Below are 21,651 nucleotides of genomic sequence, written 5' to 3'. Positions count from 1 at the left end.
ACCTGATGTGAAGAGCTGACTCATTGGAAAAGACCCTGATACTGGGAAAGATTGAGAGCAGGGGGAGACGGGGGTGGCACAGGATAAATTGGTTGGATGACTCAATGGACATGAGTTTGAGCAAACTCCGGGAGATAGTAAAGGACAGGGAAGCCTGGTGTGCTGCAGTTCATGGAGTCATAAAGAGTCAGACACGGCTTAGGGACTGAACAACTATGTTCCAGGTGCTGGAGAGAGTGCAGGGAACAGGCCAGGCCAATCCCTGCCTTCGTGATACCTCTTTATAAGGAAATGAAACAGGACTATGGGGATGGCTTTCCTCCGTGAGTATGGGAAGGATTCTGAGAAGGTAGCATTTGAGCTGGAATCTGGCTGGTAGGAAGGAGTTTGCCATGGGAGCATCTGAGAAGGAGTAGTTCATTCATGACTTTTGCCAGAGTGGTTTGAATTAATCCTGATGGTCTCTTTTATTTTATTTTTTCTCTGTGAGTTAGGATGCAAAGTAAGAGAGTAAGAGGCACCAGGGTTGGGTAGGTGGCTTGAGGAGAATGGGATGCCTTGGAAAAGGGAGGAAGCAAAGGATAAGAAAACAGTTGGAGAACAGCGTTGGGAATCCAGCGGAGACTGAGCAGCAGATTATATTTTTGTCTGGAGAGAGGGAGTGAGAAAACTGCGATATGCAGGGATTGTGGTCAGATCATAATGTTGAGATCAGAGAGGTGGATCCATTTTGGATGATCCCCTGTGCAGTGAATTGTGAAGGGCTGGAAAAGCAGGGGAAACAGCCAAAAAGGTGTGGAGCACTGCCCTGAGAACAGGAGTCTGTCTTCACCTTGACTCCCCCAGCCCCTGTGGGTGACTGCACTGAGGACAGAGGAGGGAAATAGAGGGGTAGGAGGCTGTGGGTGAAAGCGAAGGATGAAGGGCTAGACAATTTCGTCTATTGTAGCTGTTCCTCCTGACAGGTCTAAGACTTTGCAAGTATCTTTTATTGAGTTTGACTTATTTCCAGCTTAATTCAGGGACAACATGAGTAAATTATCTTGAATTTCTTCTCAAAGCGTGGCTGCATGGTCTTTACAAAAGGAGAATCTGAGTTTTTTAAGAAGTTCTAAGGTCTCAAGAGAGGTGAGGGTTTGGGAGGATCATACCTTCAGTTAGTGGGGTGGAGAAAAGGTTTCTACGGAAGATTCAGATTGGAGCACTTGACTCTAAAGAAACCTGCTAGAGAATGGGGCTGTGGGTGGCCATGATTGCTAAGCATTGAGTGAAAGGTGTGTTGGGCGTTGAAATTTAGCAGGCAGTTAAAATTGATCAGTTGAGGACATAATACAGACACTATAATAGCTCGACTGGGACCTTTGGGATATATTTCTATAGATAAGATACAATGTAAGTTACTTAGGTTACTAACAGGTTTGGTTATGTTACTTCCTTATATCTTTAGATTTAATCTCCCCAACATCCAGCTCTCTAGTCATTAATTTTCATTTTCTTTCCTAATAAAATCATTTAAAAACTGCAGATGTCACATCTACTGACTTTTTAGCTTTGTTTGTTGTTGTTCAGTTGCAAAGTCGTGTCCAACTCTTTTGCAACCCTGTGGACACATGCCCTTCACAGATTTTGATGTGTAGTATTTTTATTGTTCTAAATATTTTCTAACTTCTTTCTTCTCCAACCTGTGAACCATTTAAAAGCGTACTTAAAAGTGTACCTAAACGTTGGTTTTTAAGTTATCTTTTTTTGTTACTGACTTTTAAGTTAAGTTCATTTTAGTCAAAGAATATAGTTCACATAGTATTTTTCATTCCTTGCTTTTGTTGAGACTTGCTGCTTGTAGAACACTGTCAGTTATATTTATGAGTGTTCTGTATGTTTGTAAAGAACGTATGTTCTCTTTTGATGGCTGTTCTTCTCACTGCGTGGAGCCTTAAGTAGTGGGATTTTAGTCCATCATATATCTAAACTGACTTGTTTTCACTCAGGGCACAATGGGTTAGCTGCCTTTTGATTTTTGCAGACTCAAACAATTGGAAAAAAAAAGAATGTGTATTCTGTTACTGTTGGGTGTGGAGTTCTGTATGTGGCCATTAGACTAAGCTTTTTAACTGTGTAAAACTTTACTAATTTTTTTTCTTCTTGGTCTATGTGTTATTGAGAAGTGTCTTAAAAACTCGCAGTGTGTTTGATCAAACTTACGTGTGTATTCCTTAAAAATAAAGTTTAGTTTTGCATGTTGATGAATTTTTATATGAACGAATGTCTTAATATATTCCTTTTTGTGTCTGTTTTTTTTCTTTTGCTCAGCGTTATATTTTTTAGATTCACTCATGTTGCTGCTGCTGCTGCTGAGTCACTCATGTTACTTTGTGTTAATGTAGCTTAGTAGTTCTCAAAGGGTGCTCTATAGACTCCTGCTGCTGCTAAGTCACTTCAGTTGTGTCCGACTCTGTGTTACCCCATAGATGGAAGCCCACCAGGCTCCCCCGTCCCTGGGATTCTCCAGGCAAGAACACTGGAGTGGGTTGCCATTTCCTTCTCCAATGTGTGAAAGTGAAGTTGCTCAGTCGTGTCTGACCCTTAGCGACCCCACAGACTGCAGCCTACCAGGCTGCTCCATCCATGGGATTTTCTAGGCAAGAGTACTGGAGTGGCTTTGCCATTGCCTTCTCCGCTATAGACTCCTAGGGGTTTCTTGAAGACCCTTTCATGACATCTTTGAGGTCAAAACTATTTTCATGATTATCAAAGACTTTATTTGCCCCTTCGCTGTTGACACTGATATTGATGGTACAAAAGCCATGGTGAGGAAAACTGCTGACACCTTATCACGGATGAAGGCAGTAACCCCATACTGTCCTGGTAGTTGTGCTGATCTAGTTTTGTTCAAGAACGTCCTTGATAAAGCAGGAGAAATGATGGGTTTTATTAAATCTCAGCTCTTGGGAACGCATCTTTTAATATTCCTTGTGATTAAATGATAAGTATGCATAAAACACTTCTGGGTATTGAACTAGGATGGTTGCTTTGAAGAAAAGCATGTATGTAGACCTATATGAGTTGCAAGCTAAACTTGCCTTTTTTTTTTTACTAGAATGCCATTTTTATTTGATAGAATGACTGGTAGATAAGCTATGGTTAACTGACACCAGGGTACTTGGCCAGACATTTTCTTGAAAATGAACAGGGACTTCCTAGGTGGTCCAGTGGTTAAGACTGCACCTCAAGTTCAGGGGATGTGGGTTCCAACCCTGGTTGGGAAGCTAAGGTCCCACACACTGTGCATGGTGGGGTGAAAAGAAAATGAACAGAGTGAGCCTGACACTTCAAAGAAAACAATTGAATATATTTGTCAGTAATGATAAAATTTGATTTTCCACATGAAAATTAAAAGTTGCATCTGCCACTGAACTTAATACCTTGTCAATACAGAAAACCTTTCTGATGAGGTAGATGGCAATATTAATGAATGTGGTTTTTTTTATATTGTCATAGTGTGAGATGTTATCATTTGGAAGACTTGTATAATTCACTGAGCCAAAGTTTTCCAACTGCAGTATACATGATGTTACAAAATCATGCCTGGGTAAAAGATTCGTTCAGCATACAAGTTCAGCCAGTGACTTTGATGTGACAGAATATGGAAAGTTCACTGACAGGGTGTCAGATGTTACACTGCATCTCGTTTTTGAGAAATTCTCACTTGTCGAGTTTTGGTGTAGTATCAAAGAGAAATATCTGTAGCTACATGAAAAGCCTGTTAAACTACTCCTCCCTTTTCAAATTCAATATCAGTGTAAGACTAATTTCGTGTATTTCAGTCAAAACAACATCACAAATAGATTGAACGCCGAAACAGAATGTTGAATGTTTTCTATTAAGAAAATTGAGTGTTTTCTATAAAGCAAGACAACAAAAGATTTGCAAATAAAAAACAGTGCTACTCTTCTTGCTTTTGTTTTGGAAAACAAAAGTTTTTTTTTTCCTAAAAGTATTATTTTTATTTTTAAACAAATACACATTTAAAATCCCAGTTTATTGATATTTATATATTTATATAAAAATATATAATACAGAAGATTTGTGGGATCTTTAACAGTTTCTAAGAGTCGTCAAGTGCCCTGAACTATAAAAGTTCAAGTATTTTGTTCATTTTTGTGGAATGTAACGTTCCAGTGTAAGATTTTTGTCCCAATTTATTTATCCTCTCAACTGATTTTGAATGTTCCCCCCGTCTCCCCCACAGTTTGGGGCTATTGCAAACATTGCTTCATTGAACAGCTTTGGTCATGTCCTGGTGCACATATAAGCATGACTTTCTATAAGGTACATAACCAGGAGTGGAATTTCTGGGTGACACAGGACATGCATATCCTTAACTCATATTTTGAGCATTTCTAGATAATACCTGAGATTGATTCCATCAGGAAACACACGGCCCTCTAAATAGGTATTCGGCACATTTAATAAGGGGAGGATTTACAAACACGTGAATAGAGTTGAGAAAACAGATGCAGAAATGTTGCCGTATCCTGCCACTAGTGATGGCTGAGACCCCTGGACCCACCTTGATCTTTAAAGAAACAAAGAGCTGGTACCTTGACTGGGAGAGGATGCTTTGTGGAGAGGGCTTCCTGGTGGAAACTGTGACCGCCTTCAGAGGGAACCTGACACACTGGCCTCGGGGGTAAACATCCTGGCTTCATTCTCCCCCCACCCTCAGTCTCCTGCTGCCTGACTCAGAGGAATGGGAATTTGATGATATATTTCTTAGAGTCAGTCTCAGTTCTATTTGGAAGTGAATTTAGTGTATGGTACAAGGTAGGGGCAAGGTTTATTTTTTTCCCCCAATGTCTATTCAATTAGTCCAGTGCCATTTATTGAAACACAACCCTGTCTCCCTGCGCTGAAATTTCCCCTTTATCATAAATCAGGTGCTCACAAATGTGTGCTTGACTTCCTGTTCTGCTTATGGGTCTGTTATGCCCATCTTTGGGCTGATGTCACATTATCTTGATTATTACAGCTTTATACTATGTCTTACGGGCTTTCCAGATGCTGCTAGTATTAAAAAACCCACCAGCCAATGCAGGAGATGTAAGAGATGTGTGTTCGATCCCTAGGTGGGGAAGATCCCCTGGAGGAGGGCATGGCAGCCCACTCCTGTACTCTTGCCTGTAGAATCCCATGGACAGAGGAGCCTGGCGGGCTACAGTGCATAGGGTCGCAAAGAGTCAGACACGACACAGTATGTCTCGGTATCCAGTATGGTAAACCCTCATTTTTGTTCTTTGAGATTGTTTTGTTTGTTAGGTGCTTTGCATTTCAGTATAATTTTAAAACCCTCTTGTCAGTTTTTCATACACACAAAACCTGATTGGAATTTTGATTGGATTTTTGCTGATTCTGTAGATCAGCTTAGAGGAGAAATGAGATCTCTACAGTATCTGTTCCTCTAGTTCTTTTTTTATTAGTTGTTAATCTTTCGCAATATGTTTTAGGTTTTGTACATCCTTTATTGGATTTATTTTTAGATATTTAGTTTTTTATGCTGTTTAAGTGGCGTTTTACATGTTTTTAAATTGTTACCATGAGGTAGGAATACAGTTGCTATGTTTTTACAGTTAACTTTTATATATTGACTTTATATTCACCAACCTTACTAAGTTTATTTATTGATTGTAATAGTTTTGTTGAAGATTCTTACAGATATTGAATACACTCATGTTGTCTGCAAATGAAAGTTTTATTTTTTCCTTTCTAATTCTTATATGTTGCTTTATTGCATTGTCTAAGAAGTTCAGTAAATGTTTGCTGAATAGTAGTGGTTATTGGAGGCATCTTTGTATCAGAAAGTTTTCAACATTTCACTACTAAGAATGATTTGTTTTGAATATTCTTTTATCAGATTCAGGGAAGTTTCCTTTTCCTTCTATTGCTAGTTTTTATTCTGCATGGATGAGTTTTTTTAAATACTGTGTACATACCCAGTCGTGTCCAACTCTTTGTAACCCTATGGACTGTAGTCCACTGGGCTCCTCTGTCCATGTAATTTTCCAGGCAAGGATCCTGGAGTGGATTGTCATTTTCTATGCCATTTTAAATTCTGACTGGGTGTTAATTTATCAAACGTTTTTTCAGCTTCTGATCAGACGATAGTGTGATTTTTCTGGTTATTTGGTTTTTGTGGTGAGCCATATACTGTATTTTTTAGTGGTAGACTAACCTGGCAAGGCGGAGAAGGCAGTGGCAAGCCACTCCAGTACTATTGCCTAGAAAATCCCATGGATGGAGGAGCCTGGTAGGCTGCAGTCCGCGGGGTCGCTAAGGGTCAGACACGACTGAGCGACTTCACTTTCCCTTTTCACTTTCCACTTTCACACATTGGAGAAGGAAATGGCAACCCACTCCAGTGTTCTTGCCTGGAGAATCCCAGGGATGGGGGAGCCTGGTGGGCTTCCGTCTATGGGGTCACACAGAGTCGGACACGACTGAAGTGACTTAGTAGTAGTAACCTGGCAAGGACCAATATTCTTTATATATATTACTGGATTCCTAGATTTTGTTTGCTAATATTTTGTGTAGAATTTTTGTATCTATATTCATAAAGGAGATTGACTGAAAATTTTCCTTTCTTATAATGTCCTTGTCATGTTTTGCTGTCAAAATTATGCTGGCTTTTTTAAACGAATCTGGGAATATTTTATCTTTCTATTTTCTCTGGAAGAGTTTGAATAGTATTGATGTATTTCATTTAAAAATAATGATATCATTTCCTTTGTGGGGAAGTTTTTCTTTCATAGTTATTGAATTTTTCAGATTAAAGACTTTGGGTAACAGTTTTGATAATTGAGTTTTTCTAGGAATTTGTGTATTTCATCTAAATTTTCAAATTAATTCGCCTGATGTTCCTAAGAACCCTCTTTTCTCCTGTAGGATTTGCTGTGATGTTCTCTTGCATTCCCAGTACTAACCATCTGTTGTACCCTTTTTAAAATGAATCTCACCAGAGGCTTATCAGTTTTACCAATTTCAATCATGTCTTTTGATTACTTGAGCCTATGATTGTCTGGGATACAAGATACAAGAGCAATAAAAGTAGACACCTAGGAAACCCACATATTATTCTGGATTTTAGTTACAACCGTCGCCTTTGTGCCAGATACTGTATATGAGAGGTTGTGGAGGTAATCTGAGGCTCTGGGTGACCTCTCCCTCTGGGCAGGCAGTTAGATCAAGGGGAACGAGTGTGTGTGTACGTCACTCAGGGGTTTACCTCCCTCCCTCCCAGGCTTTGGGCTGGTCTATTTCTGGTACCCTCTAACCTCTTAGGGTACACCAGTTAGGGTCCCAGCTGAAAGCCTGGGATGTTTACCCTCCTCCTGGGTGGCTTTTTTTTTTTTTTTTTAAAGAAACAAGGTCTGTTGTGCTGTAGAGTTTCCCATAGTCTGGATTCTGTTGATTGCATTCTCATGGTACCTCCTGTAAACTGGATGCAGAGGCTTGTTCACATTCGGATTCCAGAGGCACAGGATGCCGCTGTCTCACTTCACGATTCTGAGATGGGTCAGTGAGTCAGGGTGGGCTTTGTCAGCCTGATTCCTGTGTTAGGAGTGTCTGCCCTTCCTGATGGAGAAGGCAATGGCACCCCACTCCAGTACTCTTGCCTGGAAAATCCCATGGATGGAGGAGCCTGGTGGGCTGCAGTCCATGGGGTCGCTAAGGGTCGGACATGGCTGAGTGACTTCACTTTCACTTTTCACTTTCACACATTGGAGAAGGAAATGGCAACCCACTCCAGTGTTCTTGCCTGGAGAATCCCAGGGACGGGGGAGCCTGGTTGGCTGCCGTCTATGGGGTCACACAGAGTCAGACACGACTGAAGTGACTTAGCAGCAGCAGCAGCCCTTCCTGAAGGGTTTTAGCGCCTGTGATGGACACTGTCCTGATCCATCATTTCATTGGGAAGCCAAATGGTGATAATTTAATGTAATTCCTTCTATATTTATTGGCTTGATGAATTCTTTATTAACTCCCTGTGTATTACCTGCCCCCCTCCCGCACACACACAGTTTTCTTCAAGTTTATTTTCTATTGTTCTTTTTACAGAATTTCAGTTGTTTTCCCCCCTAAGGAGCAATAGTGATTAATATTTTAGTAATCCTTTCTGTGCTCTTCATATTCATCTTTAATTTATTCAATGTAACTTTCATATTTGTCAAATTATTTTTATCTCTGTGCCTCCTTTTTCTTTTATTACCTACCTTTGTGTGTCTTTCTTTAAGAGTCTACATCATACTCCATTCTGTTGTAGCCATAAATCTATTTCTTCAAGTTTTCTTTCAGCTTATTTTGTAGAGAATGTCCAGAGGTCATTTCTCTCTCTGAATATTCTGGGTGATGAACTTTCCCCTCATTATGTAGGGTTGTTGTTGTTTTTTAAATTGTGTTGTGTTGTAAGTTGGTAAGTTTTGTGACCCCATGGGCTGTGGCCCTCCAGGATCCTCTGTCCATGGGATTTCCCAGGCAAGAGTACTGGAGTGGGTTGCCATTTCCTTCTCCAGGGGATCTTCCTGACCCAGGGACCAAACCCAAGTCTCCACATTGGCAGGCGGGTTCTTTTCCACTAAGCCACATGTGAATTTCATCCAGGTGGCGTTTGCAGATGGTGTGAGTGAACTGTTCTTTCTTCTCTTCCTTTCCTCTCAGGTGGATGTATGACTTCTTCCGAGGGCTGTGGTTGGGGTGGAGGTTTGTGTGATGCTCCCAGTTTTGTGCCCTGTCTCTAACAGGAGATTGTCGTTATCTGCTCCGTTGCACTGGCATCTCTACCTGCCTTAGTTTTCTGGTTCTCTAATCCTTCAAATGGAGAAGGCAATGGCAACCCACTCCAGTGTTCTTGCCTGGAGAATCCCAGGGATGGCGGAACCTGGTGGGCTGCCATCTGTGGGGTCGCACAGAGTCGGACACGACTGAAGCGACTTAGCAGCAGTAGCAGCAATCCTTCAAAGCTTCAAAGTAATAATGTATTTGCGTATCCCTGCTTTCTTAAACTGAGGCCCAGCCCTAAAGAATGAGTAACATTTTCCAATACTGGATAGAAGATGGATGTTTTAAGCAGAGTGATCAGCAGATAGAGAAGCCTGGAGGCATAAAAGCAGCATCAGTTCAGTTCATTCGCTCAGTCATGACCAACTCTTTGTGACCCCATGGACTGCAGCATGCCAGGCTTCCGTCCATCACCAACGCAGCAGCATAGGGTGCTGAAAAATTAATGAGTCTTTTTTGTGTGCTAGTATTTTTGTATGTCTCTTTTTGGTTTGTTGTTCAGTCAGTAAGTCCTGTCCGATTCTCTGCGACCCCGAGGACTGCAGCACACCAGGCTTCCCTGTCCTTCCCCATCTCCTGGAGTTTGCTCAGATTTGTGTCCATGGAATCAGTGATGCTATCTAACCATCTCATCTTCTGCCACCCCCTTCACCTTAATAACTGTTATTTGCTGTCCTAAAACCTGTACAAGCTTCTTCAAGCCTTTGCAGTTTTTCAAAATGTTCTCATGACTTTAGGATTTCAGTGTTTCTGACTATTCACTGGGCATTCATTCTCCTGGGCTCACCTATTGTAATGAATCTCCTTTTAACATGCCACAGTCTTAATATGTTGAAGAGGGATTCATTATCTTTCCCCACAAGTCAAATGATTTTTCCTATCCACCCATAACTTTTCCATTCTCTGAAGCTTGGTGACCTTGGAATCAACTGTAACACACACCTTGAATGGATTTCTCTAGTCAGAGTTCTGAGTGCTATTGAGTTTTTAGTCTACTTTCTTCATGACTCAATTCTGCTCTTTTTTAAAAAAAATTTATGTATTTATTTTTGACCATGCCATGCAGCATGTGGGATCTTAGTTTCTCGACCAGGGATCGAACCTGTGCCCCCTGCATTGGAAGTGCTGAGTCTTAATCACCGGACCACCAGGGAAGTATCCCACTGCTCCGTTTTTGTCTTGCTTTTCTCTCCTGCAGGCCTGTTACTGTGCCTGGAGACACCTCCACCTTCTGCTTCCCACCTCTTGCCTCTTTAGGCTCTCTTCCATGTGGCTGCCAGATTTATACTGTGTAAGGAATGCCTCTTCCCTTCCATCCCACTTCTCCCCTGAGCCCTGGATACCTAATCACCTGGAGAGGACAGAATCTCAGTGCTGCCATTTGCCTGTCTAGGCTCTACCCTCTCACCTGCCACAGAAGAGACCATTGTCAGCTACACTGACCCTCACTCTGCCCCGGATGTACCCTCCCAGGCTGTACGTTCATACTGTTTTAATAGGAATTCCTTTATCCTTCCTTTTGACCTAGTTGTCTTTAAAAAGAATGTCAGTGACCCTCTGGGCCTGGACTTTGCACCTGGTTTTACTGTTTCTGACAAGGTGGCCATAGGCTTGTTGTTTGTTCTGCTTCAGAGTTTTCTCTACTGCAAAGACCTGTGCATCTTTTTCTTTTTGTATCACTCTCTTTTTAATACCTTATATTGTGTCTTGTTTAGTGTATCTTTATTGTGTTCATCCCTAGAGTGTATCGTTCTTAAAGGTGCTTAACATCTTGCATGTGAATTCAAACAGTAATGAAGGCTACTTTGAAGTTGAGGCCTCCAGAGAGATGATTTTAACATCCCCATCTTCCATGTGACTTGGAGAAGACCAAAGTTCAGTGATCAGTTAATGCAGGAGCCCAGCATTTGAGCTAATTTTGAGATAGAAGTTTAGCTCTTTAAGCACCTCAGTTTAGTATCTTCACTTAAACCTCTGTCACTGCTCCTCTTTGGCAAGCATAGAATACTGATTATTCTGTCTTGTTTTTTGATGACTTAATCATATTTGTGAGACTTACTCATCTGTAATCCTAGTTCTCAGAAAAGCCTCCACCACATGGTAGACACACATGATGGAATGATTTCTGATTACAAATGTCATTGTTAGGATCTGTTAGCATACTGTACATGCTATGGGATGTTAAAGTGAATTTGCACATTTTAACTTCCTTTGAGTTCTTATTATTCTCATTTTGGGCTAGTCTGCAGTTATTTGCCTCTTACAAATGAAAGTGCAGTGTAACTTCATGATAGAGATATCATCTCATTTTGAATAAAAAAGTAGATGTTTATATATTACAATTCATTGAGATGTAGTTATGATTTGTCAGATTTACTGTGTGTAAATGAAACTCAATAAAAAATTTTTAATGTTAAGGTTTCCTCTTAGTTTTCTTGCCATTAATAAAATCTGTTTTTAATCATCCCGTTTCCTTTTTGTCCTGTGGATGGCAGAGAGAGGCTGGGCTAGTCAGACTAGAGACCCATTGGTACAAGGTTGGTGGAAGGTGTCAGGGTGCTGGGTGCAAGGGCTGAGAGCCAGCCCCGCATCTTGGAGTGTGATGCTGGAGGTGAGAAAGCCAGCGGCTGCAGACCCAGCGGTCAGCTAGGGAGGGGCAGGTAATTACTGTGGCCTCGGGCAAACAGGGAGGGTGTCCATCTGGTCAGTTTAGAAGTCAGGCCAAATTGGTGAGCTCAGGCAGGGCCCTTGCTTGCCTTTGTTTTATTCCCAAGCACTAATCTAGGTAGGAAGTGCATTCCATCTTCTGTTGGGAGGGAAGCAAAGATAAAGAACAGCTAGAGAGGTGGTTCTGATCACTTCAACACACCCCCCCCTTCCCGCCCCGTAGCCTTTCCTTTCAGCATCATTAACTGCTGCGTTCAGAGCAGCATGGTCTTGACAGTGCCCCCTGGTGGCCACTGTCAAGGGTTTCAGCCTTTCTAAACCACCGATGGTTAGAAGCCCCGCCATGCTCCATGAGGGGACAAGCATCATGGTCTTCAGCCTTTTCTAGGGTCCTCTCACCTTTAGACTTAGAATCATCCAAAGTAAAGGGTCTGGTTTCCAGTGCAGATGAGGTGCATTCAGCCCCGCCAGGACCAGAGAGTCTGGCAGCAGTCCTAACCACTCTTGTTTTTCCATAATTCCCAGAGTCAGTTCTCAGAAATCATTCTGTGTGAATTACAAAAAAAAAAAAAATCAAAGGCAAAAATGCTCCTACTATTAATTCTGAGTAATGATTACTCTACTGATGAGGAGGGTTTTTATCTTTTTAGACTTGAGACTTAAAAATTATTGAGGGCCTCCAAAGAGCTGTTTGTGTGGATTATTTTTAATGATATTTACTGTGTTTAGAAATTAAATATTTTAAGTGTTTATCAACTCATTTAAAAATAAACCTGTAACAAGTTGACATAAATTATTTTTATGAAAAAAAACTATATTTTCCAAAAAATATCATTGATATTATACCCAAATTTGACCATGAGTATTTCCTTAAAGATAAATTGCAACGTGGAATCTGAAACCACCGTGATGGACTTTTTTTCATACCTTGTACACTTTCAAGAGAATGAATTTGAAAAAGCAAATGACATGCTGTTTGAATAATGACCCTGTAAAGCCATGAAGCATTTATTATTATTTCCATTTGACAGATGAGGGAATTGAATCTAAGGAAGTACCATTTAGAAATAGCATCTGTGGGAGAACCGCTTGTGGTTTGGAATTGCCTGTTAACGGGCTAGATTTAATTTCATGGATAGATTAATTATGCAAACGATAAAGATACCCTGTTCACATTACTGTGTGATTTGTCTCCTGATTGGACCCCACCTGATACATGCAGTAGTTTTTAACACTGTTTCTTATTTTTATCTGTTCTAGACCTATTCTGGACTCTTCTGTGTAGTCATAAATCCTTACAAGAACCTTCCAATTTACTCTGAGAATATTATTGAAATGTACAGAGGGAAGAAGCGTCACGAGATGCCTCCGCACATCTACGCTATATCAGAGTCTGCTTACAGATGCATGCTTCAAGGTAACTGGAAATGTTTACAATGCCAAATACTCAGACTTTCTTAAATGTAACCTGGGTTTTTGTTTTTTAATGTCTCAGCCTTGTCTTTTTTTTTAACCTTTTTTTAAAAATTATTTTTTGTGTGTGCTGGGTCTTCGTTGCTGCACGGGCTTTTCTGTAGTTGTGGCAGGTGGGGGCCACTTTCCGTTGCAGTGTGTGGGCTTCTTTTTGCAGTGGCTTCTCGTTGCAGAGCATAGGCTCTAGGTGTACAAGCTTCAGTAGCACTCAGGCTCAGTAGTTGCAGTTCCTGAGCTCTAGAGTACAGGCTTAGTAGTTTTGTTATGCAGACTTAGTTGCCCGGCACGTGGGATCTTCCCAGACCAGGGATCGAACCCAGATCTCCTGCATTGGCAGGCGGATTCTTTACCACTGAGCCACCAGGGAAGCCCTTTCTCCGTCTTCTCTACAGAGGGCTTTAAGTTTTTTTTTTTTTTTCTTTTAAAGATTAAAACAAAAGTAGTAGCTGTTTATTGTAGAAAAATTGTGAATTCTTAAGGTTAGGCTGAGTAATATGGCTATTTTCTATAGGCAGCCGGTAAGTATGCTTGTTGCTTCATAAACACATCATGTTAGTTCTTATGATTAGAAGCGTCTAGTTTTCATATACTTTGGAACTCTACCACAGGCCAATATACTCAAAACTCTGTGGCTCTCAAGAGCCAAGAAAGAAGTGTTAGTTTTGAAAAAGTTGACCAGAGCTGAAGAAAGACTTGAGTCTTGAGACTGAGAGGGTTCACTGAGTGCCAGGCAGGGATCCTAAAAGGATACCCGTGCTGGGTCTCACGTAGCCTGGTGTGGACAAGGCACAGTCACGTGACCCCTATATAGTCAGTGGGCTCAGACTTCTCACTTGCAGTCCTATGTTAGAAGCTGAACCCAGCAATTCTGAGACCTGTGCCTGGTACATACCCATGCGAGGGGCCCAAAGACTACTGACACCCCGGGCTCCCTGGGGTGTCACTCCTCCTCCTTGGGCCCTGATGCCCCCTCATGGCTGTCCACCCCAGCAAGCTTCCATTCAGCAGCAGCCCTCACTGCTACCAACCTGTTGACCTAGACACACCTAAAGGCAAGTTCTGCTGTAACAGTAGTTGCAGGAGCCACCGTGAATATCTAAGATCTGAGATCTGCTCTCTCCCTGGAGTCTTAGAATGAAATCCACATCTCCCTGGTCTTCAGTTTTCCAGCCACATATTTGTTTCCATAAAGCTCTCTTTTCATTTTGCCTTAGGTAACTCCCACTCTGTGATGTGCAAACCTCCCTACCTGTTCAGTGTCTGCATCGAATGTTTTCTTTTCCTCCGGGCTTTAACTGAAACCTGGCTTTCCCCTGCGATGGCTCCTGCACTCAGACGCTGTGCACTGGGAGGCGAGGTCACTGTCTTTACTCCCAGGGCGTCTGTTGGACCGTTAACTACTCTTCACCCCTTGAAAATGCTGCCCCCCTCTACCTGCCCTCACTGCTGTAGCATCTTTCTTCTGGGCCCCTCCTCCTCGCCTCATTATTTGGTTGGTCTGGTCCCCAACATGTCATTTCTTCTCTGCCTCAAGGCCTGACATAACCCTGTGTTACTTCTTAGTTTCTCATTAACAGCCAACCCTTTGGTCTCGCAGATCCTTAATCTTCTTCCCTTCTCACTTATGCTGCTGACACCCTAGACTTTGCCATCTTCTGAAATGATCTTATTTTTCAAATAGTATTTCAGAAATTCTATTGCAAAATCCCTCCGTCTTGGCAGCTCAGTCAGCAAGTCTCCTGACCGTGTTCTTCGACTGTTTAGATCTCAGGGTCCATGTGTTGTTCTGCTTGTCCCCTGTGTATTATCAGTACTGCCTTAACTTTCTTCCTCATATAGTTTGGATTTCATAGTATCATTTCAGCCATCTTTGTCAGTATCCTACACCCTGTCCCTTTGCTCTTTTGTTATACTTTAAAATATATATATATATATATATATATTTATTTATGTGGCTGCACGAGGTCTTAGTTGGGGCACATGGGATCTTTCAGTTGTGGCATGTGGGTCCAGTTCCCCAACCAGAGAACCCAGGTGCCCTGCATTGGGAGCACGGAGTCTTAGCCACTGGACCACCCGGGAAGTTATACTTGGTTGGCAGAATTCTCACCCCAGATCAATCAAGGTGTTTGTCTTTTTTTAATGCTCTTACTTGGGTTGCTGATGCCTCTGGAGTTCTCTTCATACAATTGAATCTGTACTCCTGTAATTGTGTGACCATGAGCTCAGATTCCACACAGAACACCCTCATTAATCCTTCCTTGATTGTCTATTAAGGTTATAATCTCACTCTCCCTAATGTCTGCCTCAGGCCTCTGCCCACTGCAGCTTTGTGGGTCCCTGCTTTCCTCCCCAGCTGACGGCTGCTTCCCCTGTTCTATGGAGAAGTTAAAAGCCACCAGGGTGGAAGTGCCCCAGTCTCCTGAGCCACATTTACAAACCATCCTCTCTTGTACCCACTCCTGTCCGAGGCCAGTCTTCCCATCTCCTTCACCTCTGATGGCTGTCACATCTCTCCCAGGATCCATCTCAGGAAGCTCACAGTGTCCATTGTCTTCTGCCTCCCTTTGTACGGGCTCTTAATGTTAGCATTAAACGTGCTGAAGTTTTCTCCGTTACTTTAGAAAGTTCTCTTTTCCATCCTCTCCTTACCTTCACAGCCAGATTTCTTGGAAGCATCTGCCAGTCTTGGGTAGGAACTTGTGAAAATTCTTGCTCCTGTGCTCTCAGGGAAACACAAAGCAGGGTCTCAGCTAGGAGAGTCAGGCACTACTTACATTTGCATCATTGCCGTTGGGTCACTGTTGGAAATACAAAGGAAATGTGACCCATAATTAGAGGGGGAGCTTTAATGTGCTTCTCTTAGATTTTGAGATAAGTAGGCAATGGCAAGCCACTCCAGTACTCTTGCCTAGAAAATCCCATGGATGGAGGAGCCTGGTAGGCTGCAGTCCGTGGGGTCGCTAAGGGTCGGACACGACTGAGCGACTTCACTTTCACTTTTCACTTTCACACATTGGAGAAGGAAATGGCAACCCACTCCAGTGTTCTTGCCTGGAGAATCCCAGGGACGGGGGAACCTGTTGGGCTTCCGTCTATGGGGTCACACAGAGTCGGACACGACTGAGGTGACTTAGCAGCAGCAGCAGCAGGGGGGGAAAGAACATAAAGAAAGTGATCAATACAATTTAGCAAGCTTGAATTGAAAACTGCATACAGGACTGCTGCCCATCAACCAGAAAGAAGGTTTACAACCTCAACTTGTAATTTTGTTGCTAAATCACCATTAAAAATCTCAGATCAGGCCACATTCTCCAACCACAGTGCAGTAAGACAAGGTATTTACAGATTCCCACCTGTTTGGTGTGAGTGCTGCTTAATGACTTCTTACTGTTTCTGCTGCTAACCATTCATCTATATGGCTTTTTGGTAAAAGAAGAAATCAAAATTGCTATTATAGATTCTTTAGACGTTAATCACAACAAAATATCATGTGTAAAAAACTGATGGCTTATGGCAAAAACCACTTTAAGAAATAATTCATAATTATAAATATTTTATTAGTAAACAAAAATTTATACACAAACCTTTTACTCACAAGGTAGATAAAAGGCAACTTTATGATAATTTACTGAGCTTTTCGTCTCATGAGGTCTTCTGTGTTTCATTTCACACACATAAAAAAAAAAGTCCTTTAAAAATACAGCCTGGATGTTAACTTAAGATGTAACTGTGGTGATCATTTCACAGTATATACAAATATTGAATCATAGTGTTGTTTGCCTGAAACTAATATAATGTTATGTATCAGTTATACCTCAATTTAAACAAAATAGTACAGCATGAAATGAACCTAAATAAGAAGAAAAACATAAAATTAAGTAAAACTTCAACTGGTTCCACAAAAAGACCATAAAACAGACAAGTGTTTGGCAAGTGTGACTAAGAAGAGAGAATCACCAGAAAGGATGAAGGTTTTATAACACTATAAACAGAGACCAGAATGCCTTGAAATAAGGTGGAAAACTCTGAACAATGCCAGTGGGAGAAATGGTAAAGGTTGTGAGACATTGACCTTTGTGTCCCAAAGACATGAAGCCCCAATAATTTCAGCAGTGAAGTCTTTCCAGTCTCAAGGACTAAATAATTCCTGTGTTATCTAAATGGTTTTAGACCATTAGACAATGCAGAATAGTCTGGATAACATCAAAATCAGAAGCTGTCAAAGGACTTTGAATGTTTACTTTTTACTTTTGATTAAAAAATAATGCATAAAGATAGTTAAACGATGAAACACATGGTACAGCAGGAATTGTTACTATTGTTTAGTCACTGAGTTCTTTCCGGCTCTGCAACCCCATGGACTGTAGCCTGCCAGGCTCCTCTGTCCATGGGATTTCCCAGGTGAGAATACTGCAGTGAGTTGCTATTTCCTACTCCAGGAGATCTTCCCGGACCAGGGGTCCAACGTGCATTGACAGGCGGATTCTTTACCACTGAGCCACCTGGGAAGCCTACAACAAGGCTTACGTTATTGCTAAAGAAAACAAATACCTGTCCTCCCCCTGCCCATTCTGGATTTCCTCTTGAGAGGAAGTCATTTTGTCTGTTTTGTCTTGTGTTTGTATGTATTTATGAGTAACAGGCTTATATGATTATTTTTTTTAACTTCTATTGTTTTCTATAGACTTCCTACTATGAAAAGAGTTTTTAACTACATTCCCCCCCATCTTCCTGATTGAAGTTAAGTCAATATTTTTTAGCATTTTAGTGGCATTCAACATGTAAACTGTTTCTCCTGTGATCACATTTCTCTTCTTACACAATTTGCTGTTTTCCCTGGGGTTAGTAATTTTCCTATTTTGGGGGGAACAAAGTAGTTTTGCAGTGACCAACATTGATTTGACAGAACTACAGGTCTTCTTTCAGTACAGAGACGTGTATCAAGTAAGCGATCAGTGTCTTTCCTCCCCCAGAGCCATACCTCCCTGGACCCGCTGTCCTCCAATCTGTGCTTAGTGCCCTTCAGACTTGTCTCTGCCTGTACCCTGGAAATCCCTTGCTTCTTTCCTAGGTTGTTTTTCTGTCTTAATTTGTGGATCCTATATGCTGTATTTTGGATGGAGAATAACCTCTAGTAGCTTCCTGACAGGGCTTCCCAGGAGGCACTAGTGGTAAAGAACCTGCCTGCCAGTGCAGGAGACATAAGAGACACGGGTACAGTCCCTGGGTTGGGAAGATCCCCTGAAGGAGGACATGGTAACCCACTCCAATATTCTTGCCTGGAGAGTCCCATGGACAGAGGAACTTGGCGGGTTACAATCCATAGGACACAGAGTCGGACACAGCTTCCTGCGAAACACTGAAAATAACCAGTTGTTCTACCAGTAAGTAACTACTTCATGGGTGGCTCATTTCTATAGTGGAATCCTGAGTGGCCGTCTTGAAACTATGTCTGATACACCGAGTGATGTGCTAGTATAATAATAATCACATATACCAACCCCTCTCTCCAATAAGTATTTTAAAATTAGGATTGATATACATCAAAATGTGAACCTTTACATGTAGATTAGGGAGAAAAGGCTGCCCACTCCAGTATTCTGGCCTGGAGAATTCCATGGACTGTACAGTTCATGGGATTGCAAAAAGTCGGGCATGACTGAGCAACTTTCACTTCACTTCTGGCGGTTCAGTGGTTGAAGACTTCACCTTCCAATATAAGTTGTGAGGGTTCAATCCCTGGTCGGGGAAGTGGGATCCCACCTGCCTTGAAGCCAAAAAAAGCCCCATAGAAAAGCAAGGAAAACAAACCATCTTTTAAAAGGAACATCAAGGAAGGGTTTGAAAGGTCAGAAAACAGGTAACACCAACTACAGCAGTAAATATACTTTTAACCCCCTGTAAATAGAAGAGCCTGGTGGCTCAGAGGTTAATGCGTCTGCCTCCAATGTGGGAGACCCGGGTTCGATCCCTGGGTTGGGAAGATTCCCCTGGAGAAGGAAACGGTAACCCACTCCAGTATTCTTGCCTTGAGAATCCCGTGGACGGAGAAGCCTGGTTAGGCTACAGTCCACGGGGTTGCAAAGAGTCGGACACGACTGAGCGACGGAACGGAATACAATCATATGCCGTTTACAAGAGCGACATCTCCAAGTAGAAAAGTAATAGCAGTGCAATGATGAGCATTTCCTCAGCCAAATGAGTACAAAAAGAAACCACCAGTTAAGTCACACCAAGTCTAAAGTAGAAGTCAAAGCAGAAACGGACAATGGGCATTATTTTTTGTTAGGCAAAAGAATGTTTTATAATGAATTATAGTTGCCTTGAATCTTTGTATTTATTCTTACAATGTGGAAATACAGACAGTGGGAAACAGTAATACTCCTTACCCTGAGAAACTGTAAAATGTAGGAAAACCCTTCTAGTGACTTGTGTTAGAGATTTGTTATCTCATTGAGGATACCAAAAAATGAAGACAATATAATGTGATAAGGGCTGTGAAGACAACTAAGAGGATATGAGCATCAGAGGTGAAAGGGCTAGTGAGGGGGCGAAACAGTGATTTGACTGGGTGATAAGTTTAAAGATGTGCTTATCCTCTAGCCAAAAATAAATATTGTTGTTGTGTCTGACTCTTTGCGACCCCATGGACTGCAGCGTGCCAGGCTTCCCTGGCCTTCACTATCTCCTGGAGTTTGCTCAAATTCATGTCCATTGAGTCAGTGATGCTATCTAACCATCTCATCCTTTGCTGACCCCTTCTCTTTTTGACTTCAGTCTTTCCAAGCATCAGGGTCTTCTCCAATAGATGTTATCAGTGAACAAAAATGGGTAGAACCCAAATATAAGGCAGTATTTCTTATATTGCTAAACATTTTTGAAGTCTTAAGTGTAGAGACATATGTAACATGTTGCTGGACAGGAAAACTAAATATATGTAATTTTATTTAAGGTATCATTTACATGCAGTATAATTCAACCTTTTTAGTGTATAGTTCTTTGAGTTTTGACAAATAAATACATCTAGTTATGTAACTACAATCAAGATACAGAACAGTTCTGTCTTCCATCCAAATTTCTACGTGCTCCTTATAGTCACTCCCTCTCCCCTAGTCCATGACAACCACCGATTTTTTTCCTTTGTCACTGTAGTTTCGCCTTGTCCAGAACGTCATGTAATCAGACACAGGTTAGCCTTTTCAGTCTGGCTTCTTTCACTGACTTAGTGCATTTGAGCGTCATCTACCAGGAGTTCACTGCTTTTTAGTTTCTAGTAGTATTCCACTGTATGCATGTTCTACAGTTTGTTCATTCACTTATTATCTGAAGGGCATTTAGATAGTTTACATTTCTTGGCAATTAAGACAGTAGGATCATTTGTGTACTAGGTGTTTGTGAGTGTAAGTTTTAATTTCATATGACTCAATAATTGGGAGTAGGATTGCTGGGTCACACATTAGGTGTATTTTTAACTTTGTAAGAAACTACCAAGCTCTTTTCCAAATGGCTGTGCCATTTTTCATCCTTACTATCAGTGGGTGAAATTTCCAGTTCTGCTTTCTGTCAGCACTTGGTGTTGTCGGTTGTTTATTAAATTGTAGTCTGATAAGTGTGCAGTGGTATTTCATTGTGGTCTTAAATTGCATTTTCCGGGTGACTAAGGATATTAAGCATCTTTTGATGTGCTTATGCCACCTGTATGTCTTCTTTTGTGAAGTGTTCAAATCTTTAAACTGTTAAAAAAATTGGATGGTTTGTTTTCTTATTATTCACTTTTGAGAACTCTATCTTTTTTAGCTACAAGTCCTTTATTGGATAAGTGATTTGTGATTTTTTTTCCCACTCAATCTGTGATCCATCTTGAGTTAATTTTCATGTATGGTGCAAGGTATGGATCGAAGTTCATTGTTTTGCATGTGAATATCCAGTAGATCTTGGCATCATTTATTGAGAAAACATTTTTTTTCTCCAATGAACTGCTTTGTCAGGATTCTGTTCCTTTGATCTGCGCATTTGTCCTTTTTCATACCATCTTGATCATAAATTATTTTCCACCATTGTTCCTTTGTCTTTCAATATAAATTTTAGAAATCAACTTGCCATCTTCTAAAAATGTCCCACCTTTCACGTTTTGATTGGATTGCACTGAATCTATAGAACAAATAGGGCAGAAATGACAAGAGGATTGAGTCTTCCAATCCATGAACATGGCTTGTTTCTCTGTTAATGTAGGTCTTCTTTTATTTCATTGGTGTTTTATAGTCTTTAGCACATAGATCTTGCACATATTCATTATAAGTATAGCATATACCTTAGGATAACTAAGCATTTCATGTTTTTAATGTTAAATGGAACTTTACAATTTTAATTACCAATTGTTCGCTATTGATATACAGAAATTTTAAATATATATATTATTTTAAAAATACATGTAGTGACATCTTTTGCAACCTTGCAGAAGTCAGTTATTCTGGAAAGTTTTTTGGTAGACTCTTTGGAATTATGTCTAGACAGTCATGTCCTCTTCAGATAGACATTGTTATTTCCTCCTTTTCAAGTGTATGCTTTTTAATTATTTTTATTTGTGATGTTGAATAGGTGTGAGAACAGACATTCTTGTCTTATTCCTGGTCTCTGGGGGACAGCATTCAGTTTTCACCATTAAGCATGATGTTA

At 41.1% G+C, this 21,651-nt stretch overlaps 1 protein-coding gene and 1 pseudogene across 3 annotated transcripts in view; both read left to right on the top strand.

Annotated features, from left to right (window-relative positions):
- MYH10 (myosin heavy chain 10) overlaps positions 1 to 21,651 on the top strand; it is a 121,513-nt gene that overhangs the window by 9,037 nt on the left and 90,825 nt on the right. For all 3 annotated transcript variants that reach the window (XM_055406721.2, XM_055406712.2, XM_055406732.2), the window contains exon 3: positions 12,760 to 12,916. In XM_055406721.2, the coding sequence (XP_055262696.1) occupies positions 12,760 to 12,916 (157 nt within the window). The remainder of the gene's footprint in view (positions 1 to 12,759; positions 12,917 to 21,651) is intronic.
- Positions 1,904 to 2,035, top strand: LOC129544851 (small nucleolar RNA SNORA79; annotated as a pseudogene).

Source organism: Moschus berezovskii, chromosome 20 (genome assembly GCF_049115385.1).
Source record: "Moschus berezovskii isolate FMDL1 chromosome 20, NW_MosBer_1.0, whole genome shotgun sequence".
NCBI lineage: Eukaryota > Metazoa > Chordata > Mammalia > Artiodactyla > Moschidae > Moschus > Moschus berezovskii.
The sequence above is the reverse complement of the archived record's forward strand: the minus strand, read 5'-3'. Positions and strand labels throughout refer to the sequence as shown.